The sequence below is a fragment of the Anopheles stephensi genome, chromosome 3, assembly GCF_013141755.1.
Source record: "Anopheles stephensi strain Indian chromosome 3, UCI_ANSTEP_V1.0, whole genome shotgun sequence".
NCBI lineage: Eukaryota > Metazoa > Arthropoda > Insecta > Diptera > Culicidae > Anopheles > Anopheles stephensi.
The window spans coordinates 319184-333676 of record NC_050203.1 but is presented as its reverse complement, the minus strand read 5'-3'; the positions used below and the strand labels follow the sequence as shown (position 1 = coordinate 333676).

The following is a 14493-nucleotide window of genomic DNA, read 5'->3' as shown; positions in this document are numbered from 1 at the left end:
TAATCGCGGGGAGATCCATGCGAAGAGATCGGGTTGGAGGCGCTCGGAATCAAACGTGCCAACTTTGGGTTTCTAGACCCCTCCCGTCAAAACCATTGAGAGATACGCACCCAAAAACCACACAAACCCACCCATACACACATCGCACCATATGGTTGACCAACACAGTGGACCTTCCAAAAAGTGAAAAAAAAAATCCCCAAATAGATCCCCCATGAAAAAACCAGTTAGACCTGATCCCATCTGTACTTTTCTTCTTCTACTTCTTCTTCATTTCACGACCCTACAGCCTTTATCGTGGCTGTCCATTGTCCATCGGTTGACCCGCAAAAGGAGCCTCACACCGATTCGATTTGACGCCAGGATTCGAAGCTAGTAGATCAGTCGGCCGTTTCAGTTGATCGCGGGTCATCGGGTTGTGACCGAATGGGGGACGCGGATCGCATCTTACCCACCTGGGACAGCCGGTTTTTAGCCGGCGTTCGGGAAGGGGTGTCACACAAGCCTGCACCCGCTCCAGCCAACGTGACGCCACCGTCGGCCCACTTGTTCGCAAAGCCTCCAACCAGCAGTGGCAGAAAGAAAATAAAGCAGCGAAGCGAATTAAAGGGGAGAAAAAATCACTCCACCACGGAGCATTGTGATTACATCTACACACACTCTCGCTTTCTCCTTTTCCTTTTTTTTTTGTTATAGCCCACTGTCGTCTCGTCGTACACACATTATACAAGCGAAGATTACGAGCTCAGGGAGCTGGCGGTGCTACAGGGCATCGTACGATCTGCACGTCAGGCGCGCGCGACCTTGATCCAGTGGGGTCGATTTACTTATTTATTCACCAACGAGCTAAAGAAGAGGATGGCAAAACTTTTCACGCCCTGGGAAACGAGGTGTCTTCGGCAACAAAAGCTGGTCGATCAATCGATCTCTCGAAAGGGATGGAAGAGCTGCCGGCATATTAAAGTACAAAAACGGCAAGAATACGTGTCATCATGAAACTGTTCATTCGATGCTGCTGCCGGTGTTGGAATGGAGACATTCTGACGCAGCTTCAGTCTGAAGGTCAAACCATGACGGATGCTCATGTCGTTTATTTTGCAAGACCGGAGAGTCCTTGGCTGCACAAGTGTCTTAGCTACTAAATTAATAAATAACGTTTTGCACATCGTAAAAGTGAGCAGCGCTTAACTAGTCATCGCTTAACACTTAAACTCTTGGAGATGGCAAGATCCTGCTTCCTTCTGCCTTTCTCTGCACCGACAAGAATCACCGATAAGAAGAGATATCACATGCTGCACTGCCTTACAGAACTAAATCGACTGGATTTGAGCAACCCGAGCCGAGAGAACCACCAGCTTCCCCCAACCAGCAGGAGCGCCTGAAACGCCCAGGCCATCTTAAGCAAAGGAGGAGGCGGGAGAGGTGGGAAGGGGGATGGTAAGAATCAACCGCACCATCTATACAACTAGCGGCCCAGTTTCCGAAGGGGGCGAAAACTTTCTTGAGGTCACTGTGTGTAATCATCATTTAATCTTTTGCTCGCTCTCGATCACCGGGGGAAACGAAGGGTGTTTGGGTTCGCTGTTAGTCGTGGAAGAAGGACGTGTGGTGATGGGAACCTTCCGGTTGAGCTTCAGGATCTCGTTCGAGATTCTGCAATAGGGTATCTCAAAGCAGGCGGAAAAGACAATCGCTGCCATGTAGGAAAGCAATGTCACGCCGAGCGCCATAACGATCTAGCGAAGGGGAACATAGTTTAGGAAAAAAAAAAACAAACAAACACAACATACCATCGGTTGAAATGCATCGTTTAAAAGCGTAAAAAAGTGTTGGACTTACCGCTGGTATAGGGTCGGCGTGGGCACTGGAATCAGACACGCCAAACGTGACGATGATGATTAGTGGATTCAAAAGATAGATCCCGTACGTCAGCTTGTTGATGTGAACGAAAAATTTGGAAGAAAGCACTCGCGTTACAAGATCTGGAAATGTATGATACGAAATAGTGAGCATGAATCAGCGCTGGTGGGCAAACACGGGAACCATTCTTCACAGGAAGGATACATACTTGAGTAACCGCATCCGGTGGCTAGAATCACCCAGCAAGCAGCCCACGAGATCAGCCACCGTACGGCCACCATGACGGTGGAGGCGATCGGGAATGGGAAGTTGCGCTTGATCGTGGAATGCATGCTGAAGATCACGCAGAAGCAGGCCAACAGCCAGTACCATCGAAATTGATTCTGTAATTAAGGGAGAATTGCAGTGAGCAAATAAGCCGCTGCATTGCTTCGTGCAGTAAAGTTCATCTCCATGTACCTGTGTGATGGTGAACTTGTCACGAGACGACGCCATCAGCCATCCAAAGTAGACCCCGACCACGTACGGAGACACTCGAGACCAGGGCGCAGTGTACAGGGCATCACCCGTGTTGTACAGCACGTCGTACGACGGAATGAAGCGATAGTTCAGCGTCAGTCCAATGTTGAAGAGCAGCGTGCCGATCGCGAACATACCAAACATCTTTTTGCCGAACTTTGAGCTCCTGCAGGGAGATAGGAGCAACCGTGATTAGCTTTAGAGCCCCTGTATAACCGTGCGAAGCAAGTAGTGCGTCTTACTTGGCGTATACAAAGAGCAGGACGGTGAAGAGCATGTAGTACTGCATCTCGCAGGCCAGCGACCAGGTCCAGCTGAGGCAGAAATCGTCCACGGGGTAGAGGTTCTGGATGTAAAACAGATTGCGCCACCAGTATCGCTGACACCCGAGATCGGATCGCTCGTGCACCCAAAACTTGGACGTCTCAACGATGTAGCTGTGCGTCAGTTCGCCCAAAACCGTCACGAACAGGTACATTGGCGAAAGGCTAGGTGGGGAGGAATACGAAAACAACGGACACCGCGATCAGATGCTAAACGTGATACTCACGCACACGCACACGTCCACGGTCGCTAAAAGCTTACCGGAGGTAACGATGCAACAGCATCTTGCCGTACAGCTTGCCATTTTCCCAGAGCGTATTCGCCTTGACCTCCTGCACTTTGGACCGGTTGCGGATGAAGTTGTAACTCAACAGAAAGCCACTGATGGCGAAGAAGACGTCCACCAGTAGCGGCGCATTGCTGACCAGCTGGAACCGAATCTGTTCGGCGTAATGGAGCATCACCGATGGATTGTGCACGGTGTAGAAGGTGTACCATTGCATGTGGAAGCACAGAATCAGGAAGCAGCAGATCGATCTATCAGAAGAGGAAATGGTCGTCAAACATCGAACGGGGCATGGGGGCAGGGAGGACATGAGGCGTTGCGTCACTTACTTCATCCCACAAATCACTGGCAGCGACTGTGGTCCAGTGTCTGTACGAAAGATTGTGTTCAGGTTCTTGCGCAGATTGAAGCTATCGATCACTCGATCGAGGAAAGTGCTTTCTTCTGCCAGACCGCCATCAGCGGATGCTGCCACTCCCGGAACAGTGGTTGGTCCGGTCGTGTGATTGTTGTTCTTTTCCTCCAACAACCGTTGCTCTCGGCTGTGTGCCAGGTAGACCATCAGCAACGTGAAGGCGAGTGAGAGTCTTGGGAAAAGGTGAAAGAAAAATGGGACATACATTCGAACCGTTTAACGTTTAACGAAGTTAGCGTCGGTTGCAACATAACAAGAAGCCCTTAACCCCGGGGCCAATGCACCGTTTCTAGAATGGTGGCCTATTCTTCGTGTTGTCAGTACCAATTAGCACGACGGATACCTTCCGACGCGTTGCTGGCTCCGCTGACGCAACACGGAGGGCTGACAAAAGATCAAACCAATCGCGCACGGTGCTGAATGCGATTATGAACGAGCATTCAGCTGAACGGCTCAATTTGCGCGGTCGCCCTCTCACTACGACCACGGACACCACGATTAATGACCCGCGATGATCACTTACCCGATGATGAAAACGCTCGGCTTTGACCAGAAAGCTCGATCGAGCGCGGTGTTCTTCACGTGCAGCACGTTCGGTTTGAACTCGTAGATGTCTTGCGCCAGGACGAGGTTCTCGTCGAAGTACCGCGCCGTCAGATTGTGCAACTCGTCGTTCGTGCAAGATCGCGGAATGCACACACCGATGTGGAGAATGTTCTGAAACGACCAAACCGAACCGCCCAGCGGCAAGGTCAGCGCACGAAACAGCGAAAGAACGGTAGGTGCACACCTCAGGGTACACGGGCAAACTCACCTCGCTCTGGAACTTTACATCCACCTGCCACGCGGACTGATGCTTGGCGAACACGATCCGATAGTCCAGTTCGAACGGCGCTAGGGCAGTGACCAGATTGCGCTTCATGTTGCGCCGATACCGATCGGATAGCGTGATCGAAAGGGGCGTACGCGTCGATTCGCACCCCTTTTCGGACCCGATCCAGTGGTTGTGACCCCACATAAAGCCCGGTTCCTGACTCCCGGATGCGTCCAGAACTAGTTAAAGAAAGATAGAACAGTGAAAGTGAACATTGTAAAAGAAAGATAGCAAAATGTCAAATGCTCTGCGGTCTTCCTAGCATATCAATGAATTGGAAGGTGAGTCATGAGCCTTGATCGAACCACCACGTCGGCATAAATTAAAATGTCTGACAACCCCTAGATCTGGCCCTTTGCCGACGCACACGTTGTAGGGCCAATTAACAAGAAGAGCCGATTGCTATTCGTCTCAATTAACCCGTTTAGTCTCGTTTCCAACTCCAAAGCTCAATTTGCTCCCAAACCACAACAACAACAACAACCTTAACAAAGAGCCATATTCCGTTTAATCAGATGGCAACAAATCTTCAGAATATAGGTCTCGCACACGATCAGTTAATCCAATCCGCCCAAAGATATCCTTGAAGAACGAAGCTACCAATCTGGCGTGACTGATCGTTGTTTCAGACGCATTTTCCTGTCCCTGAAAATTATTCACCACAGCTCGTGCTGTACAATGGTGGTGAATAATAGATCCAATTTGCATAAACCAATCATAAAAGATCGTTTATGGTCATCCTACATCGCGCGCGTCCACCACCACCAGGAGGTACCGTATCATATTTTTTGCACCTTCGGATGGAGTTTTTTAATTTTTTGTTTCGGATATGCTCTTAATGGTGGTAGTTGTTTGACATTGAGGAAATTAACCATAAACAATGCGGGAGAGAAAAACCCTGCACGCAGGGAAAAAATAGATGTCTGCTGCTGGGGAAAAATAGAATACTGCTGTACGATCAAACGTGTCCAGTTTCAGTTGGCCGTAAGCCCACCGCAGATTGCAAAAGCGTCCTTCACCGTTTTCGGCACACTGTACCGTTTTATCGTATCCGATTAGGCTGTACCGTATCGTTTGCCTGCTGTTGCTTTGTCAAGCTGTCAAACCGAGGGCTTCGGAATGGGTTATAATAGAATACAGGAAACAAATTTCTGTGAAGGCCATAACAAATTCTAACCAAATCGGATTGACACTAACGTTAGTGGTCGAACATTAGAATGTTGTTTTCTCGTGATGTGTGTGTGTTGTCTTCCGCGTGTCAATGTTTGATGTTCCATTAAATCGCGTTTCGCCATTTGTTAAACCAATTCGGGACTTACACTTTGAACGTTCTGGCTCTCCGCGTCCGTGTGCCGAAACGAACTGAGCAAACAAAATAAGCCGTCCGTTGAAAATGCATCTCATCGAAGGCACGCCAAATGCTCTCGCGATCAGCAGAGAACGAATGTGATCCGACCAACAGGAAAACCGGTCTAACCGACGGGCTCCGTCAAAAGCTACGGACGCGGATGGTCCCGTTCCACGATGCCCGAATGCTACGTATGAATGAAATTGGACAGATTTTCGGCTACGTTCCAAACGTTCGCTGATGGTTCACTTAGCGTTTCATAGGGAGGCAAACTTTTGCTTTTTGTTGCCTTCCTTCGCTCCTCGAAGCGCTCGTCGGCTGCAGCATGAGCACAAACGACTTCAATGCACGCGCAAGCGAGAATTCGAAGGTGGTGCCGCGTTTGCGTCCCGAGAACGAACCAGTTTTGGTCACTTTCTATTTTCTTATCTAAAAATGGGGTTCTCGGTGGTACTTTTTCCCACACCAAAGGGCTGGCATGATGAACAATTCTATTATGCAGGCGGGCAGAAACAGGCAACACTGGATTCCAAAGGTTTCTCGATGGTGCTGCTCTAACCCTGCGGAAGGAATCCGTTATTTCTTCGCCGGCTGCATATCGGAAGGTTAGTGCGGCTGGCGTCTGTCTGTTGATGAGCCAGCAACCCTGACTAAATTACTAAAACCGGACCAATGAACCCGGTAGGCCGGGCGGATCAACTCCCGTTCTTTGCACCCTGACAACGAATTAAATATTGAGTCTGTTCTTTTTTTTTTGTTTATGCCTGAGGCTCTCACAAAAATGCTTTACGATAGCACCAATCAATGTCATTCTTCAACATAAGCTTCTGAGTCGATTTCGACGTCGGCCTATCGCCTTCATTTTAGATGTTGTTTGAATATTTAAAACCAAAAAGGGTTACCTTCAATCAGAACCCCATCTTGCCACCACACTCGTGCCCATTAGAAGCCGCTTTACGCTGTATTTCCGTAGATACACGCTGTGGGCTTGGAAGCTATCATAAAATGACCATTATATATGAGTGACTACGTGTGAGTAAACAAAACAAAATCCCTCCAGGGCTTGATCGGCGGCGCTGATCGTAACAATAAACGTTTTGTTGTTCATCTGGCTCTTCAGGGCCTGCGAAGAGCGCTCAATACGATTCACCTTGAAAGTGCAATCTTTCCTTCCGTTCGAGTGTTGTGTCCTCACGTGATGAAATCAGCATCTACACTACAGTGCTTCCATTCATGCCCCGAAAAGGTAGGCGATAACTAACGCGTATCCTTCGCTGCACTTCCCCAATCAGAGACGTGCACGGTGAATCAACTGCAACTATCAACCTTTCACGGAATAATGTACAGAGAAAAAAATCCTTGCAAAATTCCTTTTTCCTTGCACGTCAAACTGATGACCCTGTGTGAGTTTTTGTGGGTTTCGGGTTTGCAAAATTCTTCACCAATTCACTAGCATGATGAGGCGATCGATCGATACGGTAATAATAAGGTTACAAGTTTCTGCGCAGTCACGTGCATTTGACCTATGAAGAGTGGAGGAAAATTAACTCATCATCATTTGTGCCGTCGTGTGTCAGTTAGGGAATACTCCTATATTTATCTTCCCTTTTTTCAGTCTGTCTCGTTTAACAATAGGCTGACCGGCTAGAATGATTGCAGTACATGTTTTTTACGATTTTTTTTTGCTTCTTATAGGAGATCAATTATCTTTAACAACGTCCAAATTAAGGATATTGAATTCATTTAATTCACACTTCATCGGAACAACCTAAAGTACATGCTTTTTCTTCGCATAAGTGTACAATAGAAACCAGGAAAAACTTTCAATCTCACCAGTTTCGATAAGGGTGATGGTATTTTGTTTTCATCGTTTGTTTATAGAGGCTTTGGGTCCTGTCCATGGATGGGTATGTATACGGATAGTGAAGCAGTGCAGTATGAAGAGCATTATTGGTCGGTTGCTTATTGTTAGGGTTTTATTGGTACAAGCACTGTGGCAGTCGTAGCCAATAAGATGTACTCCATGTTGATAGAAATGCGACCAACCAATTAGAGGTGAGACCTGTGCACGGATGTGCTTACGGTGAGGTGTGAAAAATGAAAGCTTTTTTATGCTGTTGGGTTCGATAGAAAGTATTCCTTATCGATATCGAAGTATCGATAGAAAGCATTCGATACAGTCATTATCAACACAGTGCTATCAATCTCACAATGAGTTGGTGGTCTACTTGAGATTTATTTGTAGCACCGTGTATTATGTATCGTCGATCGCAACGCAGTGTGAGCTCCAAATCTCCTACCGGTATCGAACAACCAAGCGAAATCAAACACACTTTGGCAGACAAACCACTAACGCAGGAGAATGAAATCAACACAGCGTAATTTCTCTAGTTCTCACTTCGCTTCGTGCCATCGCTTCTCGACCCATGCACAGCGATGCGATTCTGTCAACAAAATCAGAAAGATTAAGCAGCATAAATAACCAAAAATAAAACGATCACACACGCCGCCCTGACGGACGTGGCCTATTTTCGTCCCATGGGTTTCGCATAGTGCGCTGCACACACCTACAGACCGGCTGGGCTGTGTCTTTTTAACGCACGACGCCGCATAAGATGGTTTGGAAGACAAGCGAACCGATCTGCTTCTGTCGCGCTCAAAACTCCTTACCACTGTGATACTGGCCTCGGCGTGATGGCCGAGCAGAAGTTCAAGTTGATTACATAAAATACACCAACGTCGTCCGGGACGACCGGACAAGCGAGTTCCCGTGTTCGATACTGATATGCTGCATGCTAATGGGATGGCGCTTCGATCTGTGCACAATAAAACATAAAATGAACTCCCCCACCTCCCCACCACCTAGACGACCTGTTTCGCGTCGTCATCCGATTACATAAGCGACCACGGGAGACGAAGCAATGCACTGTTGTTTTTACGTTCTTAGCCTTTCGATTTTTTTTTGTAGAATCATAGCCAGAAGCTGACTCATAAGCATCGCACTCCTGTGGCAAAACGGAACTCGAAAGAAGTGTAGGACCGTTTGGCGTTCGTCGCTTATGGCACAAAGGTTAAGGTTAGCGGAATAACCCACCACTCGAAAGCCTCCATCGAAAGTGGCCACCATGCACTTGTTGTCGTTCCTCGGGAGTCGATCGCATGAAGGCCGACCGCTAGAAAAGTGTCATATGCCACATTTGTCGAGCATGTTTTTGTAACGCTGGAGTGGAGGTTGGCATCTTTCGCCTTCTTCAAGAGAGGATGGGTGTTTGAAGGCTTTTTTCTCTCTATTATTTTGCGCTGATGATCAGACAAATATTTAACAAACAACATGTCAGGCTTATCGACCTTGAGCCAGATTACCCGCGATCGTACACGGCACCCTCTTGATCGATCACTGGGAAATCAGTGTGCAAATCGCACCTGAAAACACTAAACTCACCGGTCGAAGATGAACGTGAACGATCATGGCAAAAAATTATGACAATCTTCCCTCCCCTGTTTTTGTCCGCATGTCAACAAACGCGTGTGTTTTATGTTGCCGATTGTGTCCGAAACCAAGTTCGATCAACGCCCGTGTATGCTAATGGGGGTTGGGAGACGTTATAAACCTTTGCTTCGTTCGTGTTACATTCCGCCTGTTTGATCGCGAAAGAGTCATCGCGAAATCTTGAGTCAAGCATCGTTCAGATCGGCAACCTGCCAGTCTGCTGCTGTACGAAGATATTTGTATCTTCTTTTTTTCGCGAGGCGCTCTGAACATTCTTCGTCTTCTAACATCTTCCTCACGGACGAAGCTTTTTGGATAGCGCCTTTTGGTGAGCAAATACACAGATTACCAAAGCTGTGCGGCTGCTGCCCATCTGATGCAATTGAACAGCAGAGCAACAACAAAAAATCAAAACACAATATTACCATGGCCGTGAAGAAGGGGAGGCTCTAAAGTGCTTCTCACGAGCGAAGGACACCAAGATGGTAAGGGTATATTTTAAGGCATGAGAAAAAAATTAATGCGTGCGAAAGTGCAACATTCGATTCGATGCAATCTTTAGTTGAAATTGCACAAAACAAAATAAGAAAGGTAAACAGTTGCGCGTTTCGTTAGTTTGGGCGCCGTTGCTCCACCTCGCTCACTCCAAACGATCCACAAATGTCAAACAGCTTAGACTCCAGATTCCGATCTTGCCTCCGATCTGCGCGATGCATATGCATTGGGGCGAAAAAAAGGCGCTTTATATTCACTGTAACCCACAATTAATTTCCATTTAAAGTCGATGCTGAGTTATCGTCCTTCGGCGATGAAAATTTGGGCTTTCTCCAAGGTCCAACCGTCCGAGGCATGATCGGTAGGGCAGCGCAGGGTTTCACAACGGCAAAATTAGGTGTCGATTCACTGTCAGTTCAATGAAATGGCCAAAATGTCAACAAAGGATCCTTCTTCACCAGGGTCAGCGAGGCGGTAAAAGCGACCAGCGAAGAAGTATATTTACCAAAATGATCGAGTTTGATTGGTTGCATCGATTAGCTTTTCATCACGTGACGATCGATCACTAACCGCCGTCGTGTCCCTTGTGGCGTTACTCCATCTTGGGGATCGCGCCACGATGGGTCCACAACTGTATCCCAAAGCACCCCAGCACACTCGACGTGCTGCCTGATGAATTCCTGACCTTGAACGTTGCCCGTTGCTCGAAGAGATTTCCCGCTGCGGCGTGTGCTTAAATTAAACCGGCCTCCTTTCCGCCAAATGCTGCTGCGAGAGAGAGAGTCACAACAAACAAACGAAAACACACGCACCGAACGAACGAATTGGCGTCGCTCTAGATACGCGCATTCGGTTCGATGCAGCAGTTGTTGGTGTGCGAACCGGCGTGCGCGAAATGCGCTCCAGCCACGGGAGCCAAGGGATAGTGGAGACAAACCAGGCCAACATAAGGCAAAATCCCACTGTCCCGCAATACCGCATGGACGATGACGTCGACAGCGACGATGACGACGTTGGTTCGTTGGTGGGTAGCGAATGGAGAGTAAAAGTACGTTGAGTAATATCGGCAGCGCCACGATGCTGCGCAACATCGAACACGAATCACGAACTCGAAGACGTGCTCTTGAAGGGAGTGAAACAATCGGTTCGTTCCCGCCGGCTAGTGGCCAATCGACGCGATTGTTGTTTTGAAAAGGACACCCCATTCTAGAGTAGACTGAAGTAGAAAAAAACAGCCACATCACGCAATGTGACACACGTGTTGGCGAATCGGGCAGTATCCATCGCACTGCGTAGCATAGAATTAAATCGAATTAGATTAGACACGGAGGGTCCCCTCCCGTTGAGTGATTTTTGGGCACCGGAATAGATGTAAACCAGTGGCAAGGTATCACGACAATCGTACCATCTGATGAGATTGATTTGCTTTAAATGATCACAACACTGTGGAACGGAACCTTGTTACAGTAAAACAGGTCGCAAACGACCCTAAAATCACAACCCGTATGGTGGTACAACTTAAGTATTAACGAACCCATAAGGGCTTACCTTTCATCGCCCAGATCTCCTTCTGCTGGATGCCGTGGTACACGCGCTGCAGCTCGCGATAGCACCGCTCCGAAAGTTCGTCCCGCTCGGCGATCGAAATGAGACCGTACAGAACGGAAGTGTGCTTGAGCACTTCCGCCTTCAGTACCACCTTCTTGCCCCCGTACTCGAGGGCCGCCCCGGCACCTTCCTCGTCGGCGCCCACCAGTATCGCCGGCGATGGAAGCAGATGTGATCGATGATGATGCTGCTGGGAGTGGCCGCCGCCCTTGCTAACGGTGGCGTTAATCACATCGTCATCCATCTCCTCGGCACTTTCCACCGGACGACCACCATCGTCCACGCCGCAGAACGCATTCACGCACGTCGCATTATTTAATTTGCCTCTCAGCGCCTGTTGCGTCGGAAGCGTTCCGCCCCCGGTACAGGGGCTGCTGGTTCCAGAGTCGGAAGTGGCGGTCTGCGAGCCGTTGCAACTGCTCAACGGTTGCTCATCGGTTTGGGTCACGTTAACCACATTGTTGGTGCTGTCGTCTTCCTCACTGCCGGCTGCTATTGACACGGTTGCTGTGTGTCCAACGACGACCGTCAGTCCCAGCCCGGCAAACAGGACTGCGACGCAGATAATGGAACCGAACTTCTTCTGCATCATTGATAGCTAAATTAGAAAAAGGTTCTCTAGCCGCAATGATGCTCTACGCGCTACTGCAGCTGCAGCTGCTGCACACAATTCGATTTCTTCTCCTTTTGCCAAGGGATCGTTCACTTCGACTCGCCCTTGCTACGTGCCGCCTTTGCCAAAATCCTCCCCGTTTACCTTGCCGATCGATCAGCTGCCGTGTTACACAGGAACCACAGACTGGCGGCTAGGGTGTGGTTTTATTCGGCACTTTCTTTGCGCTTTGCCTTCCTTCCAATCCTCGCTCCTCGTTTCTCTCCAGGTCACTCCACGTTCGGGTCAGGTCGGGCAGCCAAAAAGGCCGAACGGTAGGACTGCTAGCAGACCGTCGGGCCGTGCTTGTTTACGTAATCTTTATTATCACACCCCGGCACAGTGCCGACGACGGCCAACGAATGGACGAAACGGATGCGGCGATCCCGGAACACAACCGCGCGCTCGACACGGATCTTCACTTCACCGATTGCGGGCCGGAGATGCGAACCCGCTTTGCGACCAAAACCCTTTTGCACTGTTTGATCTGGCGGCGTTTCCCCTCGCCCGACTCTCGTCTCTCGTTGCAATGTTTCACCACCGACCGGTTCGGAAAGATCACCCCGAAACCCCCGGCGTTTGGGGAACGCAGGCAAATGAGGGGGCAAATTTTCCGCCCCACTTGCAACACATGGCACGGCAGCAAACGGGCCCGTACCCGCTGCTGGCTGCAATTTTTCGGACAACCACCGGCCACAGCACAGCGCACTGCACGGTTTTGTGTTTCTGCTGGCTGTTGCTTCGCGTGCTTCGTTGATTCCTTCTTTCCTTTTTGGGCGCTTTTTTGGGCAACGCTGCAGCCCCTTTGCACTGCACAGTTGCGATGACGACAAAGACGGCGGCCGTTTGGAGGCTGCGATCGCGCAAATTTCATCGATCACATAACAAACATCAACGACCGCATTGAGTGTGCGGCGCCCGCCACAGCAGCAACCGAGTGCCGACCTACCGCTGCCGTCGTTCGAAGACGCAACGCACGGAGAGCAACACAGCGGCACCGAAATGCCGCACGGTGTTTCGCGTCCGATTGTTTTCCACTCCAGACGGGCAAAGTCTTCGGTCGATAATGTTGAACGAGGTTAGAAAGATGCAGCACCACACGGCCGAATCACTCCGCGGTAAATGAAGCACACTAACGAAATCTCTTTAACCGAACTGCACGCGCACACCACGCGACCGCTGCTTAACGACGGCTTGACACTGGCGTTCCACACTATGTCATTAATTTTCCTGCCTCCGGTCGGGAAAACACTCTCACACTCACTACGATAAAGATGCGTGTTGCGACGACGGTAGACCGAAAATCACCCGTCAATTCGACACCACCCCGAACCGGGACCCTTTTGGCGGTAACACACGGTTGCGTTACTGTGAACGATCGTCACGGCGACAGCTTGCTTTCGGGTGGCGAGCGTGCGCGTATAATGTGCGTGCGACCTGGGCCAGCGCGTGCATCGTAATGATCTTGCTGCCGAAAACCCGGCCCGGTTAAACCCGGTCGTCGGGTTTTCTCGCCGAGAGCGACACGACCCGAGACCGCGTCTGTTGACAGCAGCGCAGGAGTAGGGGAATGACAACAGTGTCCGTGGCCCAACAAACCCGTACGATACCACGGGAATCACCTTTTGGACTTTTGGCGGGTCGGTGGGTGGGTTGGGCGGGCGCACGCGAGATGAGAGTGTGGGAGGCTGATATTGACCGGCGCAACATAATCAATGCGTGTACATGGGGTTGAGGCCAGCAGGACGGCCGACTCCATCTCCTTTGCGAGCAGTACACAATTCTCTCACGATGTTCGAATGCAATCGGCGACGATCACGACAGTCCATCGAACTGCTTCTCTCGCTTGACACGGGAGGACGACTTTTACTCTCGCTATCGGTCGATCGAGTTGAGACAGGAGAGTGGAAACTCGAACCCAGAGACCGCTCTTATCGTTATGTCGCATGAAACAATCTTTGCTAGGCAGATATTAGAATGTCGATCAGTTTGATGAGATGAAACCGTCTTGTGTCCAAACGGGTGAAGGTCGTAAAGGTCGTGACCCGTGGTTCAAGGATATCTGACGAAAGAGTTTTCCCACCATTCTGAGTAAAACCACTCAACGACACATTGCATTTGAGTTGATCTTTTTTCTTGATTCGCCAGCTAGCGTAAACATTTCCCAATAGCGCTGTTTGGTACAGTCTTTGTTGCTCAAATCACATTGGGTACTAGCTTATCATCTACATAGGAAGAAGTCTGTCTGTGTTGGTGCAATGCACCGATCATTTTAGTTAGGAGACATTTCCTTCTCCTAACCGTGCAAGGGCACCTTATACCGGGTGTTCTCGGTTCTTTAGGCAATAAAGTTGATCTGAAATGCAGCTCAAAACTGCGTTTTTGAAAGACAAAGCAAAATTAAATACTTCAAGATAACTCTATTTTGCTTGAATCCTTAATCCTAAAAATATTACCCCTTCCCAGGCGCCTTTCGACAGTTTGCGGTCTCCTTGCCAATGTTTGGCGGAAACATAAATGTTTGCATGATTTTCAGCTCTTCCTGGGGCTTAGAATGGTTGAGCTCTCTCCAATCGAGGTCGAGTTCTCCTCGTAGAAGTAAGAGCATGTTGTAAAACATAA

The 14493-nt window shown here is 49.3% G+C and overlaps 1 protein-coding gene across 1 annotated transcript; it reads right to left on the bottom strand.

Annotated features, from left to right (window-relative positions):
• Nucleotides 1–1055: 1055 nt before the first annotated feature.
• On the bottom strand, nt 1056–14214 carry LOC118508872 (nose resistant to fluoxetine protein 6-like). The gene is made up of 10 exons (XM_036048675.1): nt 11160–14214; nt 4219–4457; nt 3928–4121; nt 3319–3576; nt 2965–3240; nt 2622–2867; nt 2320–2545; nt 2069–2243; nt 1840–1982; nt 1056–1736 (listed from the first exon to the last, which is right to left on the bottom strand). The coding sequence occupies exons 1-10, from the start codon at nt 11809–11811 to the stop codon at nt 1524–1526; spliced, it is 2622 nt and encodes an 873-aa protein (XP_035904568.1). The 5' UTR covers nt 11812–14214; the 3' UTR covers nt 1056–1523.
• Nucleotides 14215–14493: the final 279 nt, after the last annotated feature.